The sequence below is a fragment of the Columba livia genome, chromosome 8 (assembly GCF_036013475.1).
Source record: "Columba livia isolate bColLiv1 breed racing homer chromosome 8, bColLiv1.pat.W.v2, whole genome shotgun sequence".
Taxonomy (NCBI): Eukaryota; Metazoa; Chordata; class Aves; order Columbiformes; family Columbidae; genus Columba; species Columba livia.
The window spans coordinates 4,487,839-4,501,121 of NC_088609.1; the positions used below are offsets into that span (position 1 = coordinate 4,487,839).

At 53.0% G+C, this 13,283-nt stretch overlaps 1 protein-coding gene across 2 annotated transcripts in view; it reads left to right on the plus strand.

The window, feature by feature from the left end:
* ERI3 (ERI1 exoribonuclease family member 3) overlaps positions 1-13,283 on the plus strand; it is a 134,968-nt gene that overhangs the window by 91,916 nt on the left and 29,769 nt on the right. The window contains exon 7 of one of the 2 annotated variants that reach the window (XM_065071619.1): positions 5,951-6,050. The exons of the other annotated variant lie outside the window; for it this stretch is intronic. Coding sequence (XP_064927691.1) covers positions 5,951-6,050 — 100 coding nt within the window. The remainder of the gene's footprint in view (positions 1-5,950; positions 6,051-13,283) is intronic. 2 annotated transcript variants of the gene reach the window in all.

Sequence of the window (13,283 nt, forward strand, 5' to 3'; positions counted from 1 at the left end):
TTACCGCAATCTTCTCCCCTACATCACTTAAATATTTTTTTCTTTGCTTGAGTAAACACACATTATCCCTTTTTTTTCCCCACTCCTTTCCTTTTCTCTCTCCCTCTTTTATACTTATTTTTTAATTTTTTTTCTTAAATCAAACCTGCCTTTTGCAGGGCTGATGGAGTAGATTGTTATTTCTTTATTTGTCCTATTAAATGGAATTCCTGATCGTTTAATCCTGCCTTTGTAAGTGATTTAAAAATACTTGAAAAGCCGTGAATGCGGCAGCACTTCTGACTAAACTGCTTAAAAGGGACACGTTACACCTGGGTTTAGCTCCTGCCTCCCGCCAGCCTGCGGGGTGGCAGGATCCAGCACCGCCGGCGCTGAGCCGTCCTGGGCTCCGTGTCTCCGTCCTGCTGGACCAGCTTTCCTCCTCCATCCCTCCCCTGCAGCCCCACCGCTGCCAGCCAGGGCTTGGCAAGCCGCTTATTCATTACCTGCCTCTTCTTTAATTGCATTCAGCCCCGATCCAGCAGCCTCGCTGCTAAATGGTTTGGTGGTGGGGTCGAGCCTTGCTTGCCATTAGATTTGCCTTGTGTTGTGCCAGAAAGTCTGCATGGCGAGAAATCCCGGCAAGAAACATTCCACATGCCATCCTCGAGGTGGGATTCAGGTGATGTGCAATTAAAACAGGATGTCAAGGGACCACGCTGGAGTCCTCGGTGTCCTGGGTGCCATGTGGGACTGGCCTCAAAGGCACCCACAGCCCCAAAACCTTACAGTGTGGCACTGAAAACATTTTAAGCTGTGTTTAAAATTGCTGGTAGGCATGACCTCTTTTTTTTTTACTTCCCACCATACAAAATAATACAAAACATTGACACCCCATCATGGCAGCAACAGGATGAGGGGCGTTAGAGGGAAGCACTTATTTTGGGTGGACGTGGTGCACAGCTGGTATGACCGGAGGAGAAAGATGCCTTTGCTGTCGCAGTAATTTTTCCATTGCAGAAATGCCAGGGGGGTTGGCTCCGATGGGCAGCTCCCATGCCCAGCCTGAGCCTGGGGGAGAACAGCCCGCTTGCCAAAGCCAAGGGCAGGCGGGGAGATCCCTTGGATCTCTTTCTATCCGTTTTAAAACATGTTTTTCTCAGGCATGTTTTTTTTAAATTCTTAATGAAAACTTTCAGGAAAAAAACACCATTTGTTTTAATTCCTTAGTACCCACTCTTCAGCATCTTCTCAAACCACTGAGCCCCTTTGCTCCTGGAAGGATTTTTTCAAAAAGGAAGTATTTTTTCCTTGCCTGAAAGTGTCCGTATTAATATTAAAATTACAATTAGCAGGTGAAACATTTAAAACCTCGTGATGGGACATGAAAAACGACAGTGTTGCCGGGCTGGGCAGGGCAGGGGGAGGCTCTGTGCCGGTCCTGGCAGTTCTTGCTGCCGTGGTTTGTGGACACGCGTGTGCTGTTGCAGAGTGCTGAGCCCTGCTTATGGTGCAACGCCAGCGGCTTTGGTGGAGGGCAGAGGGGCTGGGGACCAGCCGAGCAGGTCACAGCATCGGCATGTTCGGGAAGGATGGGGCTGGCGCTGTTGTTGTTGTCACCTTGTCCTAGCAGAGCTCCAGCAGCTCGGTGAGGACCAGCCCCATCCCTCCCTGTGCGTGTGGGAGGGATTTGTGGGGCTCCCCGTGGGAGTGAGTGTCCTGGCCTCTGTGCAGGTGCCCTGTTTACATGATGGGGGATGTTAAATCTTGCCTTAATGTGACTGCCAAACACTGTTTTTTGTGAAGTGTGCCGGGCACTTCCCCATAAATAAATGATGAAGCATTATTCAGTCCACTTAGATCAATACATCAGCTTGACAAGTTCTAGTTCTGGGAATTTTCTGACCCCCTGGAACATCTTCTCTGCAGCTGTGCTGCTGATAAACCGCGGTATGTAGCCCAAACGAGCTCCAGGGAGCAGAGCATCAGGACCCGGCTGTGTTGGCACTACCAGCTCTCCGGCCCCTTTGCCGGGCAGGGGCTGGTTTGCACTGGGATTGCAGCAAGGGCAGATGGGGCAAACTCGGTGCTACCCGCCTTCTTGCCCTGCACACAGCACCATGGCCCTGCCCAGCCTCGCTGGTGTGCCCTCCGTATGCTCCTGTCTCAGCCGAGAGGACCGTCTTTGAGCCCCAGTGCTCCTAAAAGTGGTCCATGGAGCTCTTGTTTCAAGGCTCTTCACAAACTGAGACAGATGCATCGTGGCCACCAGGAAATTTGTGACCCGGTGCAACAGGAGAATGATCTCAGACTCTTTGCTCTATCATAAAGCCAGCCCCGAATGCTGTAATTCTGCGCACGCAGCATCTCCCTGCCCCAAGCTGCTGGACACTGTCTTATCACCTAGTAGCTCCCCGCTTCTATTTTTTGCATTTTCTGCAGGTTATGTGAAGTACAGGTTACCTAAGGACCGACCCCTCATACTGGCACCTTTAACAAGAGTGTGGATTATCTGTGGTGCTGGCTCTGTGCATGGAAACACAGTGTGTTCCCAATCTGCTGCCATTAGCTCGCATTTATCACGGGAGCCTCTGCTTACCTTTGATTCGAGATCCCTGCATCAGGGACCCAGGGCAGTATTTGCCTGTGAACTGCTGCGTATGCCTATGGGATTGTATAAGTAAATAAATATAATTAATAATCATCTGACTTCAGAGCAGCATTGGCAGGGAGGTAAATGTAGCCTTCATAGAATTACAAACAAAATCAGGAGAAAAGGGAGACCTTTCTAAGAGCTGGTTTGAATGGATATAATTGTGTTCAAGCTGCTTCAAAATTATTCTGCAAACTTCGTTTGAGTTTTTTTTTTTTAGCAGATCAGAGGCATTGAGTTTGTTTCTAAATCAGAATTTTGACCAAAACCATTCTAAAATAGCTTTTTAAAAAGATGCCTGCGTTTTTTATCAATTAAGAGGCAGATAAAATGCCAGGGGTCCTGGCCCTGCTTTGGTGTCTGACCTAGATGGGAGCAACCCGGTCCCTGCAACACCACGACTGAAGCAGAGGGAGGGACAAATCAACATGATTCCTGGCAAAAAGGCTTTTATGGCATTTTTTTAAATCCATCAGCTTGTGAGCAAAACAGTGGCATCTCAGACTTTGTCACGGTTTGCTGTAGGGATAAGCACTGAAGGGGCAGGGATCTATGCCACTGCCAGTAGCCGTGCGGGGCTGGAGTGATGGAGTGGCCAGCAGAAGCGTGGCTGCGATGGCACCGGTTTGCCGGCGGCTGCGATGGCACCGGTTTGCTGGTGGCTGCGATGGCACCAGTTTACTGATGGCTGCGTTGGCACCAGTTTCCCAGCGGCTGTGGTGATCTGGGGGCCACAGCCACCCCGGCGGGCTGGGGAGCCCTGCACTGGGGAGCCTCCAGCACTTCTCGCCTCGCTTTAACAGTCAGAAGAAGAACTTTCCTGTTTAAAGATTAAACGTTGTCTTTAAATATTAAACAGCAAAGCTCCTCGCTCTTGATTGCGTGGCTGCTGCCGGCAGGCGGCTCAGAATTGCCAATTTTAATTGAAAAACTTTGTTTTCCAATGCAGCCCAGCAATGGCTCCTCCTCCCGTGCGGGCTGCCTGGCCTCTCCCCTGCCCTGCCATCACCTCTGCCTGCATTTCCCGCTGCATGCAGCAAAGTGACGGTCCCTGCCAGCCCCCAAGTGTGAGCGGCCTCGTCTGGGACTGATCAATGCCCCTGGCACTTCCTTCCAAAACCCCAGGAAAAACAATTAAAACCCGATCGATCCAGCAGGCAGCTTTGAATATGCATAAGTGCACACTTGACCTTCAGTGGTCAGGCCAGCTTCCACCCCGGCTGCTTAGCTAGTTTGCTCAGGTATTGCTGCTGTTCTGAATGACCTTGGTTAGGAAAGCAAAACGTGATGTAGAGATGGGCCCAGTACTGATCCCAGAGCCAGGGCACACACTGACCGCTGCTGCTGCTGTGGGGCTGGGGGGGCAGGCGGGGTTGGCACTGGTGCCCAGCTGCCAGGAGCTTTCCAGAGCTGCCCCCGGGGCTTTCCCGGGATCCTCCCAGCCTCCCCCGTGCTCCCTCCATCGCTCCTGTCTGGGATCCGAGGGATGTGTCAGGGCTGGGAAGGCAGCCTGTGATGTGGAAGTTCAGACCCTGCCTTGCTCCGGTGCGGGGACAGCCCTGCTCCCTCCCCATCCTTCGCGTTCTCCCTCAAAGTGTGCGGGGACACCCCTTCCCCAGGGTTGCCCCCCGCTGCCGTTGACACCAGGCCTGGATCAGCTGGTGCTGAGCTTGGGGACCTTCCTGTGGTGCACCTGGGCTTGCTCTTTGGGACGGAGTCCAGGAGAGGGAGCCACATGCAGAGCTGCTGCCGCCATCCCCCAGAGCCACCCAGCAGGTGGGTGGGGGGGTCCCATCCTGCACCCCAACTCCCCAGTTCCCCCCTGCCCCGCAGCTGGCCAGCCTGTGTCCCAGCCATGGCCATAGAGATCCCAGAGCATGTTTGTTGAAGGCAAAGGAAACGTTGTGTACACAAAGTGTAAGTTCAGTGAATTATGCATAGACTTAATTAGGAGTTTTAATTGCTAATCATCTCCCAACAGGATTAGCAATGCTGTCTATTAATTATCTGTGGAGCCCTCTGTTTTGCTAAGGCAGGAGTAACAAAGCAGCATGAATGGTTGCGTAGGCCAGTAATAAATTAACTCCCCGAAGCCCCGTTGCTCCCAGGGGGATGCCAGTGGTGGGGGCCAATCCTGCCCACGCTGGGCAGAGCAGCAGGTAGCAGGGGCAGAGGGACCAGCAGCAGGTCCTGGTGACAGGCGGGGGGTGGTGGGGTGGCAGGGGGACCGCTAAGCTCCCCTCACCCTATTCAACCCATTTCCCACTGCAGAAAGCATCTCCCCCGGCGTTTGCAGCCTGCGGAGGGAGTCGGCAGTGCCCTGCCGCGCCGTGGCCGCGGTTAGCGATGATCCCCGCTGCAGGAGGGAGATAGGGGCTGCTGGATTGACCTGATCTCATCTGGGGACAATGGCCCTCACGGCAGCAGAGATAGCGCCAGCATGAGCGACGCTAAGCCCACGCGCCCTTCTTACTGCTCACAATGCGGCGCTGAGCTTAATTCCTCAAGATAAAGAAGATACGTGGCTGTCAGGCTGTAATTACAGCCGTGCGTGTGACATGGGGGCCTGGCTGCTTTCACGTTTGCGTTGTCTGGTGGGTTTTTGTGCCGCTGGGGTTGCCGGCTGCCTCGCTCTTGCTGGGAGCCCTGCCCGGGGACGCGGCAGGGATGGAGCAGCCCCCTCCGGCCAGGCTGCGGGCTCTGTGCGGTGGGGCGGGCAGTGCTGGCTCCCAGTGGGGTTTCTCCCAGTGATGGAGAGCCCTGAGGCAACTGGATGGACAGGAGAGGGAAGGCTGGGAGAACTGTGCTTGTTGGACAGCAAGGGGGCTTCTGACCTGGCCATCCTGGTCACTGGCACTCCTTTCCAAATTCCCTTTACTTGTGCTGCCAACTCCATCCTTGGTGAAGCAGGAATGGGGGGATGATGTTGGAGCAACCCAGGAACAAGTGGGAGGAACTCGCAGCTCCCCGCTTGCTCCAGCATGGCGAAGGTGGCCTCAGGTGATGCCAATCTGGCACGGTGCCCTGCAAACCCCATGAGGGTTGTCACCTGTACAGGGTTTGGGGACAGGCCCTTGTCATCTCTTCTCTGAGAAGCATCAGGTGGGACAGACCAGGGTGAGGGTGCTTTGTGCGGGAGACTCCAGAACTGCTGTGAGAGCGATGCCCACGTCCACACTGAACACAGCGAACGCAGACCCACGCCAGCCCTGGGAGCAGCCAGGCCTAGGCAAGCACAGCTGGCAACGAGGTTCTCCCCCAAAAAATGTCTGCGCGTGGGCTGTGCAACTGCTCTGACCCTCTGCTTCTCTCTTCCAGGCATACAGCTTTGCCATGGGGAGTTGGCCAAAGAACGGGCTCTTAGACATGAACAAAGGACTGAACCTACAGCACATAGGGAGGCCTCACAGCGGGATAGGTGAGTGATGCCGCCCCGCGCCTTTCCTGTCCCCACGGCTGTGCTCCAGGCCGCTGGGACATGCCTCAGCTCCGAGAGCTGGTCCAGGCTGGGGAGCCAAGAGCCTGCCAAAGGGCTGCGGGGCCTCTGGCTGGTGGAAGGGACGAAGATGTGTCAGGGCAGGGTGGGGACTTGGGATGAGCTCTCTGTTCTTGGCACATCCCAGTGTGCCAAATACACCTGCCCATCCCTCTGGCTGCGGAACCGCTCCTCCCTTTGGTCACTCTGGCAGCACTCGGGCTGGGGGTGGATGTGGGCAGCACCAAGGCTTGTGCAGTGCCTGGAGTGCAGGGCAGGGGTCCCTGGGCTGGGTGGGATGTTCTCCCTGTCAGGCCAGTCCTCCAGCTGCTCTGGATGCTGCATTGGCCCTTGGAAAGTAGGCCTCGGACACTGTCTGGAGATACGCTGCAGGGTGAAGATGTGTGGCTCCATCTGGAGAATTGGATCGTCATCCCCTTTGCTCACATGTGTGATGAGTTTCATGGTCCCTCAGCCTGCCCGAAGATAAACACCTGAGACTACCATGCACAGTGGCAGAGCTTCGTGTTTCGCTTAGCTCCTCCACACCAGGGATCAAAGTGATACAAGGATGGAGACCTGGCCCGGGACACTGAGGCCATGTATCTGCCTGCTGCTTAAGGCTGGGGGCACAGAACTGGAGCAGCAGCTCAGGTTTACTGGGCTGTAGGCAGGGCTGTAACTCAGGGCTGCATCTCTCTTGCCTGTCGTGTGTCTGTGTGGGGCGCTGGATCATCTCTTGGAGACCAGTAGTCAGGTGTTCCCTCTGACTCCCAGCCCTTCATCCATGGTGACTTGTGAGCATTAAAGTTTGAAAGGAGGTAAGATTTACTTGGAAAAGTCACCAGCTACCTGGGCCTTGAGGAAGCTGTTTAATATCGTTTCAAGACTTTAACCATTAAACTCTCCAATCAATCCAAGTTAAGGAGATGAATTATTTAAAGCTCACCAGCTTTTAATTAGCAAGCTCCTTTTGAACTATGGATCTGGTTGCATTATTGACAGAGGTAGCATTAAAATTTGCTTCCTTGCCTGGGAGCAGATTTGCCTTGCTTGTGTGCTATGTTGAGAGGATCACGGGGAGGGAGCGGGGACTGCAGGAGTTGTGTGTGTGTGTTCTGCTCTGGGGACCTGGGGCTTTCCTAGGGTCTCCTGGGGGATACAGGGTTGGGTTTTGCCTCGTCTTCCCTCATTTTGTTTATGCACAGGTGTCTCTGCCTGATGGAGTTCAGAGAGATGCTGTTCACATCCCTTCCCGGTCCAGTCCTTTAGGAGAATTTAGCTACTTCATTTCTGCCAAATGCTTCTCCATTTCTCCCTCCTGGGAGAAGGCCCCGGGCGATGCTGGTGTCTGGAAACATGCCTTGCCTGGCATTTTGTCAGGGCACCACCCTCATGGACTCCTGGCCTCTTCATTTCCCAGCCTGCTGGCTTTTCAGGTCCTAATCATGGATCAAGCGTTGGCTCTAGTGAAAGCCCAAGAGGTCCTCAGGCCAGGGGCCAAGGAGGGGCTTCTCACTGCAGAGATAGGCTGGACTGGCGTCCTTCGGTCCAGCTCTGCTGTCTCATCCTGGAGCAGGTGTCGTTCCTATACAGCCTTGTCCCCTCCTAGATCAGCCACTGGGACTGGGACAATTGCTGATGGTCACACTGTGACCTGAGCAGTCTTCACCACTCTCCTTCTTCATGCTCTCGACTACTCTTGCTCCAGGGCTGAGAGAAGCCACCCCTTTCCCTGCCCGGTGCTGCCCTCCCCTCCCCTTCCCTCCCTGCCGAAAGGAGCCTGAGGTGGGTGTAACCAGGGTCAGCCTCTGATTTTCATGGCCGTTGTGGGTTGCTGATGTCCAAAAGTCTGCAAACCAAAGGCAACACGTTCACCAGCCACAGGGGTTTCACAAGCACCGTGCTGTGCAGCAGAGCCTCCGCACGGCCCCTATCCCGACAGCGTGGGGAGCACTCCAGGGTGTTTCACACAGTCCTGTGAAACCTCTGCTTGCTTATGCAGGGACGTGCAGCATGGATATTTCCCTTCAAATCTGACAGAAAAATTGCAGTGGATGGCCCCTTGTTTTTGCAAACAATTTGCAAGGAATTTTGCTGTCTCGCCTGATTGGTTGTGTATTGCTTTGTTTTCAAATCACTCTCTGATTCACTGGCTCAGCAGATATCTGCTCCAAATCCCTGCACTTGACATGCTCTGGGACCAGTTCCGCTCCATGCTTCATCCTTTCCTTTGTCTTGTTCAAAATCCAGGGAGTTCAGGGCACTCGACACCCTGCACGGCCGAGGCCAAAATCTGGATGGGAACTTCACCTTTCTCAGAGCACAGTGGTGTCTCAAACCACATCCCCGTGACATACAGCGGGTCATACCCAGCAGCAAGCTGCCGAACAGGGCTCGCGTTCTAGCTTTCATCTGGTTTCTACTCACGAGCAAGTGAGCTGCACGTCTTGTCGAGGGCTTAGAAAAGTGTTTCGTGTCATTGAACACACCAAAATGTCTTTGCATACACTGAAATACAGCTGCCTTGGGGTGGGACAGGTGCAGGTCTGGTGCAGTTTTCTTGGGAGGGGAAAGGTGAAGGAAAAGGGGAAATGTCAGTATTTCAGCTTGCTGAGAAGTGCCAGGCAGAATAAGGAGGTAGGAAAGTCCTGTTCCAGAGAATGAGGGTACAGGAAATCCATGGAAGATGGGATGGGTGCAAAGGGGGAGAGAAACCTCATTCTTCCTTCCTTCCTTCCTTCCTTCCTTCCTTCCTTCCTTCCTTCCTTCCTTCCTTTCTTCCTCCCCACTCCCTCCCTCCCTTCTTTTGTCCCTTCCTCCCTTCTTTCCTCCCTTCCTTCCTTCCTTCCTTTCCTTGGGTTGGTATTTCAGCTCTAAGGATTCCCTCTGTGCTGAATGTGGCTCTGAGGACCAGAGAGGACTTTCTTCTGCGTCTTCCATCTCTCCTCAAACATGCATTAAATGTGCGTCAGCTCTAGCAGGGGCTGTAGGATCTTGGAGTGAAGAACTTCTTTTTGTGTGGCGTTTTCTTGGCCCTCAACAAAATGAAGTTGAGTCTTGCCAAGAAGTTACTCATCTAACGGACTTGTGCACGTTGCAGTTGTTAAAATACATGTTTGAGGTGCTGCTTTCCAAAAGAGAGCTGCAGCTTGTAATGGGGTCTTGTCTCTGTCGCACAAAGCCCGGTGCTCACAGGCTCCACGCCAGCAGAGCCGTGTTCTTGCATTGGGGTCTCTCCACTGAGTCTCAGAAACTGATGTAAATCAGAAGGATTAAAATCCCAGGCTTTAGTTGTGATTTAGATGCGGCAGCAGGGCACCTGGATCCAGTAATTGATTTTTTTCTATCTTTTGCATTTCTTGTTTTGTTTTGTTTTCATCGGTTTCCCTGAAAAAGGTCAAGTTTTACTGATCAGTACCTATTTACTAAGTGCAGCTTTCCCTACCACCACCCAATTATTAAATCTGGTTATTCTTTTATTCACTGAATGTCCTGTATTTGCTACATTTATTTTGATCCGTTATGTAATATAATATGCCTTTAGTCTTAGTTTTTAGATATTTGTTACATTAGAAAAAAAGGTGGATAACTATTTGTTATTAAGGAGGTGGTGATGAAATTGTTACTCATTGTTTGAGTTGTGATGCTGTTGGATGAAAATCAGAAAGCCATGCTAAACTACCGCAGCAGTAATTTGAATAGTTTTTATTAGTAAAATCCTGTTTGCACTGCATATACTCAATACAGAAGGGAAACGAAATTTCAGAATAGCTTTTAGTTGAAAACACCTGGTGCATGAAGCCAAAGCAAGAAGCAATGGGTGAGTTGAAGGAGCGTTTCTTGAAACCACCTTTCAAGGTTTTAGAATTAGCACATCTCATGCTCTCCCAGGGTAGTTTGTTGGTTTGTTTGTTTCCCTGATTAAGGAAAAGATAAAAGGCACACCTTCTGGTTTTTAGTCCTTTTTTGTTTCTCAGCTCTGAACGAGCCAGTTATAGAACTGAAAATACACTGAAAAAAGGAAGAAGGTTCCAAATCTGCAGAAGTAGCTGCTGCTGGGAAAGTTAGTTTGTGGTTTGTCATCTCTCCTTCCACCTCCAGTGCATTCACTGTCTTGAAAACATCATGTTACCCCTTGCTACTGGTCTTTTTTTAATCTAATTGAATTTAATTGATTCTTTAAAGTTTAGACTTTAGCACGCAGATTATTATGCTTTTCAGTTTTGTTCTCAATGCCTTGTTTGTTTGTTTGTTTCTGTTTCGGGGGAAGAGGGCAGCCAGGCTGCTGTGCCTCTTGCTAACGAACCCGCAGCACCCATCCCAGGCGACCAGCAGATCTGGTCCTGTATTAGTGCCCGTCTCAACACGATGCCCTTGCTGGGCTGTTTTACCCCAGCTGGTGTAATCCCGTGAGCCTCCTAACGCGGGTTCACCGTCACCCCCATGCCCGTGGTCCCTGTGCTGTGCTCCCCCATGGACCAGCCCTATGGGCAGGTCAGCGGCCCATGCGGTGAGCAGCCCCGCAAGCCACCCTGCCTTCCCAGCCCCATCTCCCGCTTTTCATTTACTGATTGGAAATCTTGGAAGGTTAGGATGTGATATTGTTCCTGATCCAGAGCATTAATTAGGCCTCGGAAAGAAGAAGAGGAATTGCGTGTTTTTTAACAGCGAGGTTAATGGGATGCTCGCAGAGTAGACAGTTTTAATGAGCTTCAACTCGATGTGCAGTGAGTTTACTCTTTGTGTTAAAAGGGTCACACTGCAGTAGTTTGATGTGGATTGTCTCGTGGCCCCCAGTGTCATAGGTGAGCGGCTGTCAGAGTCCAGTCAGAGCGCATTTACTTAGTGACACGATTCTAATTAACTACCGCGAGCTGCCACCGCGGCGGGGAGCCGGGCCAGCGCCTGCCGGGGGTGACTCCTGCCCGCCGGAGCCGTCCCCTCCCCGCACCGCTCTGCCTGCTCGGTCCCGGGCTGCTCTCCGCGCTGACATTGAGGAGAGGGCGGCGAGGGCCGCGCTCGCCGAGCGTGGTGGCAGGGGACAGGCCACCCGCCGTCACAGGCGCCTTTGGCTGTCAGCACAGCTCTCCCCCCGGGAGCTCAGCAGGGGCTGATGAGGCTTCGCCTTGCCCTATAAAGTGCAGGGAACTTGTGGTCCTGGAAGCCTGTGGTTCTGGCAGCTTGCTGGCTTTATTTCAGCCTCCTCTCATTCTTGCCTGTTTTCCCTTTCCCCTTTTTCGTTTCGCTGGCTGTCCCAGGGGTGCAGGGAAGCCTGCAGCCCCCAGCACCTGTGTGATCCGTGGTCACCCTTGGTGTCCCCCTGCCTCCTCTGCAGTGGGGAAGGGGTAACAAGGGGACAGTGACAGCGTTCTGTGAAACTCCCTTTCGTTTTTTTGACCACTTTTTATCTGATCCCAAGTGGCCCTGACTGGCAGAGCCAGTCTCACCCTCCCCAGCCCTCCCAGGGAACGGGAGAAGCCTTGGAGAGGGACCCTGCACTCACCCAGAGCTGGCACACCCCGTTCTTCTTTGGCTCTTCGTTTCTCAGCAGCGGTGGCACCCAGCTGGTGCTGTGCCTGGGGACAGTGCCATTTGCACCGCACTGTCTTTTTGCCAAGGGATGCCAAGAGCAAGAGCAGAGCACAGGGCTGCCTCGGGGCCATTGCCCCGCACACAGCGGACCCAGCCCAAGGCAGAAGGGGAAAGTCTCCAAGTTAAATAATTAAAAGAGACTTAAGTAAAAATGAACAGAAATGTCATCAAATGAGCAGTGTCATTTTGAATTAGCACTTGTAAAGGTCAGGCGGATCCAGAACAGGTGGAATGGCTGCGTGCCGGGTGTCGCGGCCAGGCAGCGTGTCCCGGCACCCAGGGAGGAGGGTGCAGGGACCGACCAGCCACTCCGGGCACCCCGGAACGCGGGGACAGGGCAGCAGGCAGGGGACAAGGGGTGCTGTCACAAGTACGGGCCGTGCATCCTGAGGAGGGGTGGGGAGGAAGGGGTGGCCGGTTAGAGGACACGCGTCTGTCAGAGTCCAGTCAGAGCACATTAACGTGGTGACATGATTCTAATTAACTACCGTGAGAGGTGTCACAGCTGGAAAAGCAGTGAGCGGAGACGAGCTTTTAAAAAAAGAAAAAAGCAATGTGACAGTCTTTTTTTTCCTCTTTCTTTTTCTTTTCTTTTCCCCTTTTTTTTTTTTTTTCACTCTTGTATGCTCTCTCCCCTCCATGTGGGAGTGGATCTAAAGATAATTAGGATGTCTGGCTGCCTGGGAACCTGAGCCAGGGCTCTTTTGCTTTCAGTCATTTAAGTTTTCGACATCTCTCTGAAGGGACTTGGTGGCGCAGTGGATTACTGCGCGCCAGAGTGACAGAACACTCTTCTAATCGTAAACCCTTTTTAGAAAGGATTCTGCTCTCCCTTTTTCCCCAGGAGCAGCGGGGGGTATGTTCTGATCACTGCAGCTCTGTTCCCATACATGCTACAATGGGAAACTCAAGGTCTTTCAGCTGTTTCCTGCAGTTAACAAAAGAGGCACAGAAGAAAGAAAGGAAGGATGATTGAGTGTTTGTGTTGACTGCACTCACCCCTCCGTCCTACCCTGCCGAAAGTCGGTTGTGCACCCACTGGGGTGGGGACACGCGCGCCCACCCGACCCTGCTCCATCCCAGGGGTGTGATGGGTTCCTCACACCTTGCCCCTCGCCTGAGGGCTCCTGGTCCCCAAAGAGAGTGGCCTTTGGTGGGGGGGGTGAGATGCGCTGCAGAGCTTTGGCTGCCTGAGAGAAGTCAAGGTGCTGCTTGTGCTCCTCCCAGCCCCAGGGCAGGCAGCGGTGGTGCCCATTTGGTTGGGGTGTTTGCAGCACCAGTGGCAGGCTGAAGGTTTAAGAAGGATTTTGGATTGTCTGCCGTTCGCAGTGCCGCGGTGCCTGGGGGACCCAGCTGCAGATTGGGGTAGGTGCATCTCAAGCACCAGACGTGGCTGTTCCCCAGAAGGACACCACTGGCATTGTCCTGGAGCAGACCTTCAGCATAGCTGCTGCCATAGCGCCCTTCCACTGGCTTCTGCTTTTAGACTGTCTCTCTTGGGAAGAAGAGCAGATCTGGACCAGGGGATCAGCGCACCCTCAGTAAGTTTGCAGATGACACCAAGTTGAGTGGGAGCATTGA